The sequence below is a fragment of the Cydia pomonella genome, chromosome 7, assembly GCF_033807575.1.
Source record: "Cydia pomonella isolate Wapato2018A chromosome 7, ilCydPomo1, whole genome shotgun sequence".
In the NCBI taxonomy this organism is placed as follows: domain Eukaryota; kingdom Metazoa; phylum Arthropoda; class Insecta; order Lepidoptera; family Tortricidae; genus Cydia; species Cydia pomonella.
The window spans coordinates 20,817,244-20,832,073 of NC_084709.1; the positions used below are offsets into that span (position 1 = coordinate 20,817,244).

General features: G+C 37.7%; 1 protein-coding gene and 1 long non-coding RNA gene across 2 annotated transcripts; one reads left to right on the forward strand and one right to left on the reverse strand.

The window, feature by feature from the left end:
* Positions 1-3,457: 3,457 nt before the first annotated feature.
* LOC133520124 (uncharacterized) lies at positions 3,458-10,090 on the reverse strand. Its single transcript, XR_009799703.1, has 3 exons — positions 9,849-10,090; positions 9,343-9,505; positions 3,458-6,264 (listed from the first exon to the last, which is right to left on the reverse strand). It is a non-coding gene; the product is annotated as an uncharacterized LOC133520124 (long non-coding RNA).
* A 601-nt stretch (positions 10,091-10,691) lies between these two features.
* LOC133519522 (E3 ubiquitin-protein ligase MARCHF8-like) lies at positions 10,692-14,830 on the forward strand. The gene is made up of 3 exons (XM_061853528.1): positions 10,692-11,147; positions 14,282-14,403; positions 14,762-14,830. Exons 1-3 carry the CDS (start codon positions 10,946-10,948, stop codon positions 14,828-14,830), a joined length of 393 nt encoding a protein of 130 aa, XP_061709512.1. The 5' UTR covers positions 10,692-10,945.

Below are 14,830 nucleotides of genomic sequence, written 5' to 3' on the forward strand. Positions count from 1 at the left end.
CTTCTAGTTCTCATGGATCCTCCCATCACTGGAATTCTTCTTAAACAAGGTGAGGGGGTGAGTAAGGTTGCCAGAGCTTAACGAGGGAAGCATACGGGCCGCCTGATGGTAAGCAGTCTCTGTAGCCTATGTACGCCTGCAACTCCAGAGGAGTTACATGCGCGTTGCCGACCCTAACAACCCTCCCTCCCCTCTTTGAGCTCTGGCATGGCAACCTTACTCACCGGCAGGAACACAACACTATGAGTAGAGTCTAGTGTTATTTGGCTGCGGTTTTCTGTAAGGTGGAGGTACTTCCCCAGTTGGGCTCTGCTCTAGATCTGGAATGACATCCGCTGTGCTGTGCCTTACCACACTAAGCGAGATGATATTCACAATACCCATACCTCTCTTGTGGATGTAGTTTAAGGACGTACCCGGGTCCATTGTCTTTTTGATCTACATTTATTTTTGGAGCTTTCTTTTTTCGCAGTGTAATGTAAACGTACAGTTAGTAACAGGTTAGACATCGACTTTATTACAACAATTCTGTGATTGTTGTTATGTTTTTTACGTGAATGAATGTTTTCAATACATTAGATGCTATTATAGAATTGTTATGGTTTATTCCCCTTCGCATGTTAATGTCTTTAAAAAGTTTCAGTTGTTTTGCAAATAGTAAATACATCTTCAGACGCATAAAAAAGCCCACCCATGTACAACAACAAAAAAACGTGTCAGCAACGCGTATGTGACACCCTGGTGTTTCAGGACCTCATTGGCTACGGTGAACGCTTGCCACCAGGTGAGCCGTATGCCTGTTTGCCACCAACATGGTATTAAAAAAAAATCTAATGTAGACTCCATAGATTTTTGTTCCGTGACAACCGTTAATTTGTATCAACAAAATGAATTATTAAATTTTTATTTCTGTTAAATTATCAATAGAACTCACTGAAAGAAATATATGCCATCCTTTTTTAGGGTTCCGTACCCAAAGGGTCAAACGGGACCCTATTACTGAGACTCCGCTGTCCGTCCGTCCGTCTGTCACCAGGCTGTATCTCATGAACCGTGATAGTTAGCGAGCTGAAATTCTACAGATTAAGTATGTATTTCTGTTGCCGCTATAACAACAAATGTTAAAAACAGAATAAAATAAATATTTATTTCCAATCTCGAGGTTCTCATCCAATCACCGAAGTTAAGCAACGTCGGGCGTGGTCAGTACTTGGATGGGTGACCGTGTTTATAGATAATGGTACGGAACCCTTCCTGTGCGAGTCCGACTCGCACGTGGCCAGTTTTTTCTTGTTGTTTTGCTAATAAGCGCATTTTTAGGGTTCCGTAGTCAACTGGGAACCCTTATAGTTTCGCCATGTCCGTCTGTCTGTCTGTCTGTCTGTCTGTCCGAGGCTTTGCTCCATGGTCGTTAGTGCTAGAAAGCTGAAATTCGGCATTGATATATAAATTAATAAAGCCTACAAAGTAGTACAATAAAATCTAAAAATTTAATTTTTTTGAGGGTACCTCCCCTACACGTAAAGTGGGGGTGAATTTTTTTTTCTGCTTCAACCCTACAGTGTGGGGTATCGTTGGAAAGGGCTTCAAAACTAATAGGGGTCTTCAACAAACATTTTTTGATAAAGTGAATATATTCGGAGATAATCGCTCCGAAAAAAAAAAAAATGTGTCCCCCCACCCCCTAACTTTTGAACCATAGGTCCAAAAAATATGAAAAAAATCGTGGAAGTAGAGCTTAAGAAAGACTTTAAATGAAAACTATAGCGGATATGATAAGTTTAGCTGTTTTTGAGTTATCGCAAAAAGTTTCCCCTTCATAGTAAAAAGACTTTAATTAGGTAGGTAATGATTATGCAAATTTGCCTATTTGTTTAACTCGCGTTTCATCCCTTGGTTAACAATTTACTATACTTTAAGCTCCAGTTTAGCTTATTGTGACGGAAGAGTAACTACGGAACCCTACACTGAGCATGGCCCGACATGCTCTTGGCCGGTTTTTTTTACAGAACATTTCGTCATGTTTGACAGTTGTCGTGTCGACCGCCGAAATGACTGGGAGCAAAACTCGTGCTCGAGCCGTTCGAGCATTACTTTTGTGGGGCCATTTTTTCCGGCTGATAGTGAATCCAGTTAATTATACTTACATCAATGATACAATTTAAGATACCTACCTCTGGAAATGGTATTTGAAATACTAGATAGGTATCTTCTAAATACTTTTTAAGATAAAATACTTTTTGAAACAAAACTCCGTTTTAAACCGACATATCACGCTTTACGCAGTCTATTATGGGTTAAAGCGGAGCAATGGCGTCCTACGTTGCGCTAGCCTAATCAGCACTGTCGCTGTCGCCACTGTCCATTCCATTCGTTACACATGCCCTAGCCACCGCAAGCGTTTTTGTTTGAGTAGCGTGGTCTCAGATCATAAGCGCGGTGATATTAGGAAGTTGAATGAGCTATCTCCAGTACACTTTCGTTGGTACCCAGTAACCCTGTCTTTCCACGTTATGTTTATGTTTAGTATACCATACGTACCTACTCACTACGTACCTAGGCAGCGCACGTGGCAGGTGTAAATTCCGTCTTTGTTCCTGGGGGCCTACCGCGAAAATCGAAATTCGCAAAATGCGGGGATCTTTCTCTTTTTATATAGCGTACGACGTCCAGTTTTCAGCCCCCTACAAGAGTATGCTCAAGACACAAGTTTGGTAGACAATCATTTTAGTCTTTTTCGTAAAGTGTTTGTTATTCCATACTCTTGCACATGGCTACGTCCAAGAGTATGGAAAGAGCAAGGGCTCTTCGACAGGCTTCTTATGATGATTTGATGAAGTATTCAGTATTCACCGCCATTATGGACAAAATTCAGCTGCGACCCAGTTACACTTGAGGGCCTACCGTGCGGGCGCTAGGGCGCGTTCGTGTTGCCTCCCTGTCACACTTAAGAAAGAACTAACAAGTGCGACAGAGTGGCAACACGTCGAACGTGGTTCGCGGTAGGCTCTCTGGTATACTAATAACTCTTAAGTTAGAAATAGGTCTTTTTTACCTTTTATTTTACATACGGTTTTTACGTAGTAGTCCCCTATTACGGTAGGTACGTGGAAGGTACCCTAAAAAGGGCAGCCAAATTAAGCCTACCAAAAATAAACGAAGTATTAACACGTTGGCTGCCCACCATACTTCACCGAAAGTGTTCCTCCCACGCCCCATACAATTTTCGTGTTCCCAGCATCGGACTATTACTGAGGTTAATAAAGATGTAAGTAACAAGCTTTCGATTCCACCGGTGATGGTCATAGCGACACAGCCAGAGAGCTGGCCAGAGAAGATTACGTGATCCCACCGGTGATGTTTATGGCAGCCAACGTGTTAAAGATTAGCCTTCCTGGCTTTGCAGTGGTAATCTACATTAGGCTATATTGGTGGGCATATAAGTGAAACATCGACATAGGTACAACGCCTTGTAATATATTTATAATAAATATGAAATACATAGTTATTAAGTAAATTTTATGTAATGACACATACCTTTATACAAATTTATAATAAAATCATTTCTCATTGGTTCCTCATTTTCTACATAATTAGGCGTAGGCCGCTGTCTTTTTAATTCCATTGTATGAAATCCAAAATCAACAATAATCTTTTCATCACACTTGCTCGAAAAAGATCTTATTTCATGCAGGTGTGCTGAAGGACAAAGGCCTACTTTGTTGCCGCGGGATTTATGGATTGTGAAAAAAAAGCTATAACTCCCTAGGGAGTTATAGCTTTTTTCTTTAATTATGTCACTTATTCATACAAACCAAGTAGCATAAATGAGTTTTACTTTTAAAATACTGACGTTTATAATTTAATTTAATTTGATTATTTTAACATCCGATTAAAATATTTTTACTTAATTTTCAATCGTGGCTGAATGCCGAATAGGTCTGTGCCTTCGATGCCTCACCTTCCAAGAAATCGAACGAATGTATGATATGTCACCGTATTTAAGAATTATTTCGCTTAAAATTTTGTTTTTTTTCTTCGCAAGTGTGATGAAAAACATTGTGTGTAACTCCGGGGGTAAGAATATTGCAAACTCGAAACATAAAAAAGACAGCGAACTACGCCTAATTATGTAGAAAAGGAGGTAAAATGATTTTTTTGTCACTGCACCGACCTTGACCCATTTCAGATTTGCCCTATGGTAGACTGGTAAGATGCCCGTAATTTGACTGTATTTATTATAAAATAAATTATTTCACACCATGCATGAATTAAAGCACCAGATAATTATTATAAAAACATAGGTAGCTTTCCGGTGCAGACAGACAGACGGACATGGCGATACTATAAGGGTTCCTAGTTGACTACGGAACCCTAAAAAGGTATATAACAGGTACAGATTGTAAAGTAAAATTTATATTTTTAAAAATCAGATAAAATTACATAAATTTTGTGGGTCACACTAGGCTAAGCCTGTCCCGTGACTCCACGTTTGCGTATTCTGTTAGAAGCGACTTTCACATATATTTCACCTAATGGACAACTTTACAGTAATACATTTAACACAAACTTAACATTAAGTACAATTAATTAACAAATTCGCTTATAAATGTGAAAATAAGATGTCAGACTTTCGTAGGTTCAAAATTAATTAGAGGTATAAATTTCTTATTGACAGAGTAAGAATGATTATGTTGCAAGTATCTCATACCTAGGTTAAAAGCACAAAAAATATGTTTTTAAGTATTTTTTTTTTTTCAGTTTTAAAGTTTTAGTAAATTAGTAACTCAAAAATTGGCAATTTTTGGACATGATTATTTTAATTTTTTCTGAGACGTTTTTGCTATTTTTTTTACCAAAATAAGAATGTAACTTAATGCCTTATATGTTCTAGAAACCTATAAAGCACTAAAAGTGTGTTTAAATGTTGATCTCTTTCTTAAATTTATTTTAAAATGTTGCATTTTTAGAAAATGATTATTTCTGGAGATGTTGATTAATATTTTTAGGCATCTCTTTTATTTGCCGGTGTAAAGTCGAACAGCGTAAAACCAGAATTATTAATCTTGGAATAATAATCATTCTAGGCCAAATCGAAAATCATACAATTTCCTTCCTACAAAAATCGCATTTGGCAGTTGACATAGAATAGAGTACGAGCTCCAAACGTCCTGCAGTGCCGTTCTATCAACTATTATTGGGCTCAAATCAAAAGTGTATTAAAAGAGAAGAATGAAACAGCCAAAAAACATTAACAATTCCAGCAGGTGACGGGGTGATGCAGGCAAATATGAAAAACGGGTCCGTAAAAAGCTGCCACTGAATGCGGTAGGAACAAGCTGCCTATCACTCCTACAGAACAAATAAAAAAAAGTGACAATTATCTAAATTAAAAGTCGCTTTTTATTGTAGTTATTCTAAAAACCTTAATTTGTTCTCAACTGCATCAGTTTTTTTTTTCATTTGAAGTTTACAGTTTTTTTTCGGTACACTCCTTATACGAGTATATCGTAATGTACTAATTTTGATATACGATTATATTATGACTTATACCAATTCCATTTGAGAACTATTGACATGCACAAAAGGTTTACATTTGCTATATGGGAAGCTGTTGGAGGAAAGAAAATTATGAAACTCATGAACTTTCCTTTTTCATATTTTACTGACAGGTGAATAGGTTTTAAAAATGTAGTGCAATTTCCTTTACCAACGTATTTTCACGAAAACGTACGAACGTGTCATGCTTTTTCGGTCATTCAGTACAATAAGTATTGAGGTTGACTGAAGTAGCATGACGAATAGCAACGTTTCCGAGAAAATACGAAAAATAAATAAACAAGTATTAAAGGGATATTCTTACACAAATTGAATAATTCCCACATAGAAAACTTCCATGACTCAGCTACAAATATCTGTACTCATCACTAAAATAAATTCCGTTACCGCGAGATTCGAACCCAGGATCATCGGCTTCATAAGCAGGATCGATCACTACCTTACCTACTAGGCCAGAGTGGTCGTCAAAATGGTAAAGGATTATGCACTACACCTGTAATCTACCCCGTGAACTTGAGGAATACCTCGGTCAACAAGATTAGTATTATATCTATCATTTTTTAGAGACGTCATGCACGCCTTTATAACTATTCGCATCTTCCCCTGCAACTGGCGAGAGACACGAAGACGTCAGAGCCCGAGGCGCGCGTCGCGCGTCCGGCGCCGGCGACCCAGCAGACTCATTCTGGCTGCCTGTATCAGCTCCTGAAATTTGAGATTTATTTTCATTAGAAACGTTGTTTAAAGTGATTTTATCTGTGCAACATGAACTTTAATTTACTTTCATAACTATACATTAAAATTGACTAATATGTATCACTATAGGTGAGCGTCAGGATGGCGGGTTGAGCTATGAAATCTTGTCATTGTACCTACCGCACTAAAAGTATGCAGTTATATTGCACATTCAGTGTACCTCTGTAAACCTTTAATAGAATAAATAAATATTATAGGGACATTCTTACACAAATTGACTAAGTCCCACGGTAAGCCAAGCAGGCTTGTGTTATGGGTACTCAGACAACGAAATCAGTACATCTATTCCTAAAACGACCTAGGCTTAAAAAAGGGTACGAAACCACATACAATGGATTTCGGATATAATATAACGACGATGAAGGGACCACCGAAATTTCGTCGTTATAATCGTAAGTAGTAATAGCCAAAGGTAAAGAGATACAAACATATATATATTATATATATATATATATATATATATATATATATATATATATATATATATATATATATATATTTATATTTATATTTTCGTTCATGTCGTCTCAGATATGGGTGAATATGGTATCGATGCATTCAGTGTAATGCCCTGAACACATTGACATATATCTAAGGACGGGCCTTAATGGTAAGAATGGGGTCAGTAAAGCGGTGTCACGCACACGAATTCGAGCCCATCGTACAGTCTAACCGCCAGAACGCCAATTGTTGATGAGTTCGCATCACATGCGCGATTGGTCGCGACTAGTTGCGTTAGACTGCAGGATTGGCTCGTGAGTGACACCACTAAACTAGCACCATTCTTAGTGCCCGTAAGGCCCGTCCTTAGATATATGTCAATGCCTGAACACAAATATACGAGATGACAAGCGCGAAGTGGTGGGGGTAGTTGCTGTGACGTCATAAAGTCGCCAGTACAAACTTTTATTTTATTTTCCTTTAAGCATACCATGTGAGGTACCAAATAACAGGGCTTTGTGATTAGATAACAAATACATAACATACTGTAACTTTTTCAATACTTGCTCTAACAAATTAGTTGAAAACTTTCAACAATTTTGGCCATTTGGCGTAGACATTAGCTGAGCCACTTTCCCTTTCAATTAGTTTGTAAGCATTATTGTGTACTTTTATTATGTACCTATGTTTAAACTTTTTGAATAAACGTCTTTATTATTTTTATTATTAGGGTGCCTTTCGACGAGAGATGTGCTATGCTATGTTTTCAATCATACATTTGAAACGTAGCTGCAGCTGGAGCTGCGTTTCAAATGTATGATAACATAGCATAGCAAGTATAGCACATCTCTGGTCGAAAGGCACCCTTAATCTCTTTATTTATTTTGGGTCTTAGGTTAGACATTTTATAATATGATTATACATAAAAGTAAAATACAAAAAACCATACAAAAAGAATACAAAAATACATATAAACACATTATAAAAAACTTAACCTAGGGTGCCGCCAGTAGCGGGGCAGGGCCCAAGCTGCCGGTGGTCATGGCCGCAGAGAGAGGAACCGCCGGACTATCCGCGCCGTGTCCAAGATCATCGCCTTCTGCATCTGACCCTTGATACAACCACCTAGCGAGAGTCTCTCAAGGTGTTGATCGAGACTCTTCGCTATGTGACTGTTAATATCCTCTTTATAATGATAAAAAATAATTAACCAGATTTATCAAAAAATATTAATATTAAACTGCAACACAAAAAACCCGACTGTTCACATATATTTTTGAAAGAACATTTCACTAGGTAACTTTCATTTGGTACCCATATTGCTATGGTAAGGCCCCCCCCCCCCCCCGTTTTTTCATTAGCGGGCGCCATTTTGAAAATGTATATAGCCTGTCACTACCAAAATTCTGACGAATTCAACCAGAACTCATATGTCAAAAACCGTCCAGCCGTTTGAGCTGTAGGGCGTGCCAAATAAATAGACATAATTATAGACATAACCGCGCTCGAAAGACGTTACCCTCTTTCTGATGCAGTCGGGTAAAAATACTATTTTGTTACTGAAAACATATTTTTACCCAACTGTGTCAGGAGGAGGGTAATGTTTTACGAGCGTGGGTATGTATATAATAACCCCTACCACTTTCGCCGTTGTCATCTCATATATTTGTGTTCAGGGAATTACACGGAATGTATCAATACCATATTCACTCATATCCGAGACAACATGAGTGAAAATCGATTTCCAGAAGACTTTTTGTTTGCTGGCAGGCGTCCATAGGCTATGGTGACTGCTTACCATCAGGTGGGCCGTATGCTTGTTTGCCACCGATGTGGTATATAAAAAAAACCTGCATTTGTTTTGAGTCTATATCTCATTTCACGGAGAGGTACACAGGTTTCTATAAAATGTACACTGAAGTACAAAGAAGCTTTAACATGTTTATAAATATTTATAGTGGTAGGGGTTATTATATACATACCCACGCTCGTAAAACATTACCCTCCTCCTGACACAGTTGGGTAAAAATATGTTTAAATATTTATATATTATATATATCGTTGTCTAAGTACCCTCAACACAAGCCTTATTGAGCTTACTGTGGGACTTAGTCAATTTGTGTAATAATGTCCTATAATATTTATTTATTATTTATTTTATTGAAATTGCTGACATCTACCTGCCATTTGACACTCACCAGTGTTGACCTCAGCATTGTTTTTTAAGATTAGAATTTTTCGAACCTACAAATTATTTTAATTGAGGTAATCTAAAAAACCTCAAACTGAGGAAATCTGAAAAAAGCGGACTATAATTATTTAAATTAATTAAGGTACATGTGTGGAAGACTGCCTGTCAGGTAACAATGTTGTTACATGACCATTGTAAATTTATCATATCATGCATTATAATTAGAGAATATATATTTTCTGAAAGTGTTATGTTTCTTTGTATTAAGGGGATCCACCAACATATGCATCCTTTTGTAGTTTTGCTCTTAAGATTGAGTTTTTGATGGTGTATGACCCATTGACCAATGACCCAGTCCCTGTTTTTCAGATAAACAGCTGTCTTAATGGACTCACCCTAATATATTTTGCAGAAACCTGCACCTTGTAGCATACACCTTGCTTTCTCAGCCAATCTCCATATAACCAAGATATTCTATTGAACAAATGGCCCATGTCACTGCTGGATTCAATCTGTGCTCTTCATAATCTACATACTGCTGTATTTCCCTCATGTAGTCTGCAAAAAAATTAAGTGAGTGTGGGGTAAAACCAAAGCCTGCTAACTTTGACAGCAACAAGTCATTATCAACCAGATCTAGTGTCTTTAAAGTCAAAGTAACCATTATCAGTTTGACTCCTGCTACCCACTATACATATTATCTGCACTACGTGACTAAGAAGATTGCTGGCCGAACTTCTTGTCGTTCGAAAGTCGAAACCCTCTGCCTTATCTCCTGATCCACCTATCAGTACTGGTTATCACTCAAGTAATTTTATAAATTTCTAGGAATACTTTTAGCTTGAAACAAAGGTGCAATAGCGGCTCCGCCAGCACAATTCTACAGTCCTTAAATACGCACGAGGGAATACCATCCGGACCAGAAGATTTTTTTGGCTTGAAGTTGTTGAAGGGCTCGTCGCACGTCTTGTATATCTAGCCTGTCATAACCTGAACCCCTACAGCGCTCTTCTCGGTGCCCGCTGCGACTATTGCGGGCTGCGGCGCTTACCTCCAACTTTCCACACCTTCACACTGTATACAGAGTGAAAAAACCTAGCAAATTCACTACTTGTTTACCGGACAAAGGTTCCATTAAATAATATTTTTCCGTACCTCTACTGTTTCTTTTAGAGTTCATATAGTTCCGAAACGATTTAGGTTCTCTTGCCATATGATTTGATGCATACATTACAAGTATTAGAGCTCTTGAAAACCATACATTAAAAATAAAAAGATGATAACAAAGCGTAATGTAAACCAACAAGTGTCAACACTGTCGATATCATTGAAAGATGTCACTAGAAAAAACCGATTATTTTTAAACTGTCAAGAGCTCATGTCAGAACGTCCCTACTAATTTTGACAGCTGTCTTAAAAAAAAAAATGTCTCTGGTTTTTGGCTTCCAATTATTGGGATGTACATTATTGGGTCGAGCATTCTCGACCCGTACCAATAATGCGCAGCCCGATAATTGAAAGCCAAGGGACTCAGATTAGTGGACGCGAATTATAGGGTCGTACATTATTGCCCTGTGAAAAGAGTGGCTTCGTATTATCGCCCCGGACCAAACTTGCACAGCCCGAGAATGCTCAACCCAGGAATGTACAGCCCAATAATTGGCGTCCATGATGGACGCCAATTATTGGGCTGTACATTCCTGGGTTGTGCATTATTTGGCTGTGCATTAGTGGCTCCCGGGTTTGACAGTAGACGAGTAACTAATAATTTTTATTGATATTTTCGTGTAGAGCAATGATAATTACATGAAATGTAATTCGTCTTTACTGTTAATATTTTAACTCTTCCCGAAAAGATTGATTTACTTAAAAGGGTAGTGTTATTAAAGCCAGCGTCATGTATCCGGATGGTTGCTTTGTCGATATCCGATGCGAGTGCGAGTTTAGTTTTTTGTAAATCTGTAATGTTATGAGTGCTCTTTTGAGCTGGTTAGCATAATGCCAGTACAGCAGATTAATGTTAAGAATTCGTCGGAAATCGAGAGTTGGGAATGGAACGGTGGTTGCGGGCGAGAGGTGATCCGGGGAGGGTCAGACAGCAGTCGAACCTCATGCAGCAACTCGAGCGGAGATATCTGTCGCATCTGCCACTGCGAGAGCGAGGTCCACAACCCGCTTCTGGCGCCCTGCTACTGCTCAGGTCAGTTTTCACCTATGTTCCTAATCACGGTGTCCTGGACAAAATAAAATCACGTCACCCGTTGGTATTCTCGTCGATTGCTCAATCGGTATATTTACATCCGAATGCACGTTTGTTTAAATTGTTGTTTAGGAACAATTCAATTCATGTGAGTAAGGGACATTCTATGAAATTCATTTGTTGTGTTATACATTGAGTGTACACTGTACATGATATACCTAGTGTTGGATGCATTGCATATGATGCATGAATTAATGGATTAGCATGTTTGATAAACAGATTACAACATCATGTGGAGTTGACATTGACTTGACTGGTGTTAGTGAAACAAGTACCTACAGTGTGCACACAATATCAGGGTCTTGCTCTAAGGTTTATCTTAACTTGACACATGTGTATAAAAAATAAATATTTTTTTAACTTGTTGCAAATAATATGAAAGGCCTTCTTTCCATTTTCGTTTGCTTGCATTATTTAAAGTCTTGGACTTCCCCCAACCCTTCAATAATCAGGGTTTTGGGTAAGATAAGATAGATTTACAGAATAGGACATTGGATTCATATATATATATATATATATATATATACTAATGCTTCTTTGCTAAATAAAATTTAACCTTTTATTACACTTCTAAAATATTTATAAGCATTTTTGATGCTATGGACACAACAATTCAGAACATCTTAAAAGGTTCATGGTATTCTATAAACCAGGAAACTCAGCTAGTATGAACCATCAAAACAATTTGTAACTACAAAGGAAGTATGGGAAAACTAGGATAGTGATGTCACAATGAATCCAACTTGTTTTAACAAGTTTTGATGATTTCAAAAACAAATGAAAGCATGAAAACAAATTGATCTGGAGGCCAATTCAAACTTACATTTTTACATCAAAATGATTTCGAAATGATGTCATTATGTTCTTATTTGCATGTGCATCTACAAGTACAAGAGAAATACATGCGAAAATCACAACTAAAAGACATCATTTAGATATAATTTTGTTGTCAAAGTGTTTGTTCAAATTGGCCTGCTTGTTTTATCTGCATATTTCCTTAAATTAGATTTCATAAACATTGTAATGCAATTATTCTAAAGGAAACAAACCCCATTGAGCAATAAGTAGATGTATTCATCAGTTTTATCATTGTACTAAAGGGAAAATGAGTCAATATTATTTTCTTTAAATTATACATGACTGTTTGAACAACTGTATATGAATTTATTTATTCAAAATTATTCTAGGTATTTTTAATTAATACATTGTTATTAGAAGTTTAAAAGACATAACAGCCTTCTTCCAAATGTTTAGTTGCTCTATAATGTGGTCATTTGTAAATATTGTCATACAGAATGCAACAAACACTTATAGTACCCTAGCCCTTTATTCCTTGTATCTGGTGACCATTTATATAAGGCAAGGGTAGAGCAAATTCACCAAGGAGTACGCCAGGGATGCATTTTATTGCCCATTCTTTTCAATGCCTATGGAGAGCATATTATGAGACGTACCTATGAGAACTAGGAGGGAGGCATCACAGTTGGTGCTGTAATAAGCTGTTGGCAAAAAATTTCATTTTTGGTACAAGCTTTTACCGTTGACTGTACTTTTTTTCCACAGGCAACTAATACTCATCAAGACAATTCTAAAAACCCCAAACACAGATGTGTTGTTTTATCACAGAGTTCCTATGGCTACCCCCTGTCTCCATCATCAGATCAGCTTGATAGGGTACCATAATATTGCATTGCAAATTTTCAGCTTCATTGGAAACCAGGAAGTGGGTCAAATTTAACATGCAAGATTTGTCTGTGATTTATTGTTGAACTTAAATGAAAGCTTGTAAAAATCATCAACTTGCGCTAGGTCGATGAAACTACTGTTCTAGCAGCAAATTAGTCTGAAATGGCTGCACCTCTAAACCAAATAGAGTGGCTTAGCAAGGAGATGGGACTTTTCGTAAATAGGTCCAAAACGAAGGTCATGGTGGTGGATAGAACTGAATCGTCTTTGGTCATATTGCAAGAAAAGACAGCACTCGAAAAGCTCATTGTGTGGCAAAGTAGACGGGATAAAGCCTGGACGCTCTAATGTATTATTATTAATGCTGTTTATTGCAGTTTCACTCCCAATGGCACCTGAGAATGTATTCCTGCTATGAAATATAAAAACGAATGTTTGTTTACAACATTATATTATTAACAATATGATATAAATATATACCCATGTTCGTAAAAAGTATAGTGCTCATTGGATCGTATGTGCATAGACATCCAATGAGTGATAAGAGGGCTATCCACCCTATCCGCAACCACCTTCAGGAGTGCCACCGCCCCACAGGGACGCCACCCTTTTCGCAGCACTGCGTGGAAGCCATCAGGCGTAGGCGTTACTGGGCACGACAGACCCCTTCATATGACTTGCATTGTCGCGCGACTGTCAAGAATAGAGTCGCACGCGACAACGCAAGTCATGCTAAGCGGCCTGATAAATGAATACGCCGCGACTGCACACGCAGTTTAGCTGATTTCGCGCTTTATGGGAACCACTGCATAAATAAGTTGCGCTAATTAAGCATGCAATCTGAAGCTAACATGCGTAAGCGTTCGCTACATGGACTATGGAGCACCTTGCGTTCGTGGCGTCCAAGGTAAGAGCGTTTTCACAGTGTCCAATCCGATATCGGGTGTCAGCAAAAAGTAAAAAGTGTATTTTTATATATTATTAGACATTTAATTATTGTTTGTTTTGAAAAGAAAGCGATTTATTTTAGATATATGTTAAAGAGTAGTCTAAAATAAGAAAAGCGCATTTTTAGCTGCCCAATCTCAACCTAAGGGAGAAACCAGTAATTAACTAGCAATTTACTTGCAACAAAACTACTTTAGTGGTTTAGTATTTAAGTTTTCAGTACTTTCGTGGACAATTTCTCTGAATAGGAAGAAATTGGGCAGCTAAAAAAAACTACTCTCTAAAATTTATCAAATTAAATCAAAACAAATCCGGACAGTTGGGTATTGCCTTTCACCTTGTTACTGCCTCAGGGCATTCTCTAGCAGCTGTTTCTCTCCACAGGTCATCCGATATGATATACCAAGAGCGCAGGTTTAATACTTGTCTTGTTGTTACAGGGAGCCTGAAGTACGTCCACCAGAGCTGCCTACAGCAGTGGCTGACGGCGTCCGAGACGCGCTCCTGCGAGCTGTGCAAGTTCAACTTCATAATGCACACCAAAATAAAGCCTTTCAATGAGGTATGTACTATCCTGTAGGTTAAGATGGTCGGTTTTTTATCATTTGGCACCATGCCTGTCACGTTCTAACAAGTATGTAAGTGTGAAAGTGATGGGTATAGTGACAAGCGATAAAAAATAGAACCATGCTGCTCTGCTGATATTAACATTATTGAAAATATTTTGACATTATTTAATGTATATGGGAGTTTCAGATAATAGTGTACCCAATTATCGTGAGTATATAAAAAGAGAATAAAGTTAATCGCTGTCAGCTTTGTGACGACAGTTAAGCATGAAATCTTTATGGAATCCAATTTTTGCATTATTTAAATTTTAAGTTTATTTTTTATTTCAAATTACAATTTGCACCTTACAGCTATTGGATATGGATGATGATGATGGATGGATGGATGGCATATTAAACAATTTCAAGACACAATTATGA

Bases quoted from the DNA above. Each gene is read 5' to 3' on its own strand.
- LOC133519522 (XM_061853528.1), top strand. From the start codon at position 10,946: ATGCCAGTACAGCAGATTAATGTTAAGAATTCGTCGGAAATCGAGAGT. The intron at 11,148-14,281 runs GTCAGTTTTCAC...TTGTTGTTACAG, and splicing joins GGCGCCCTGCTACTGCTCAG to GGAGCCTGAAGTACGTCCAC. The intron at 14,404-14,761 runs GTATGTACTATC...TGCACCTTACAG, and splicing joins AAATAAAGCCTTTCAATGAG to CTATTGGATATGGATGATGA.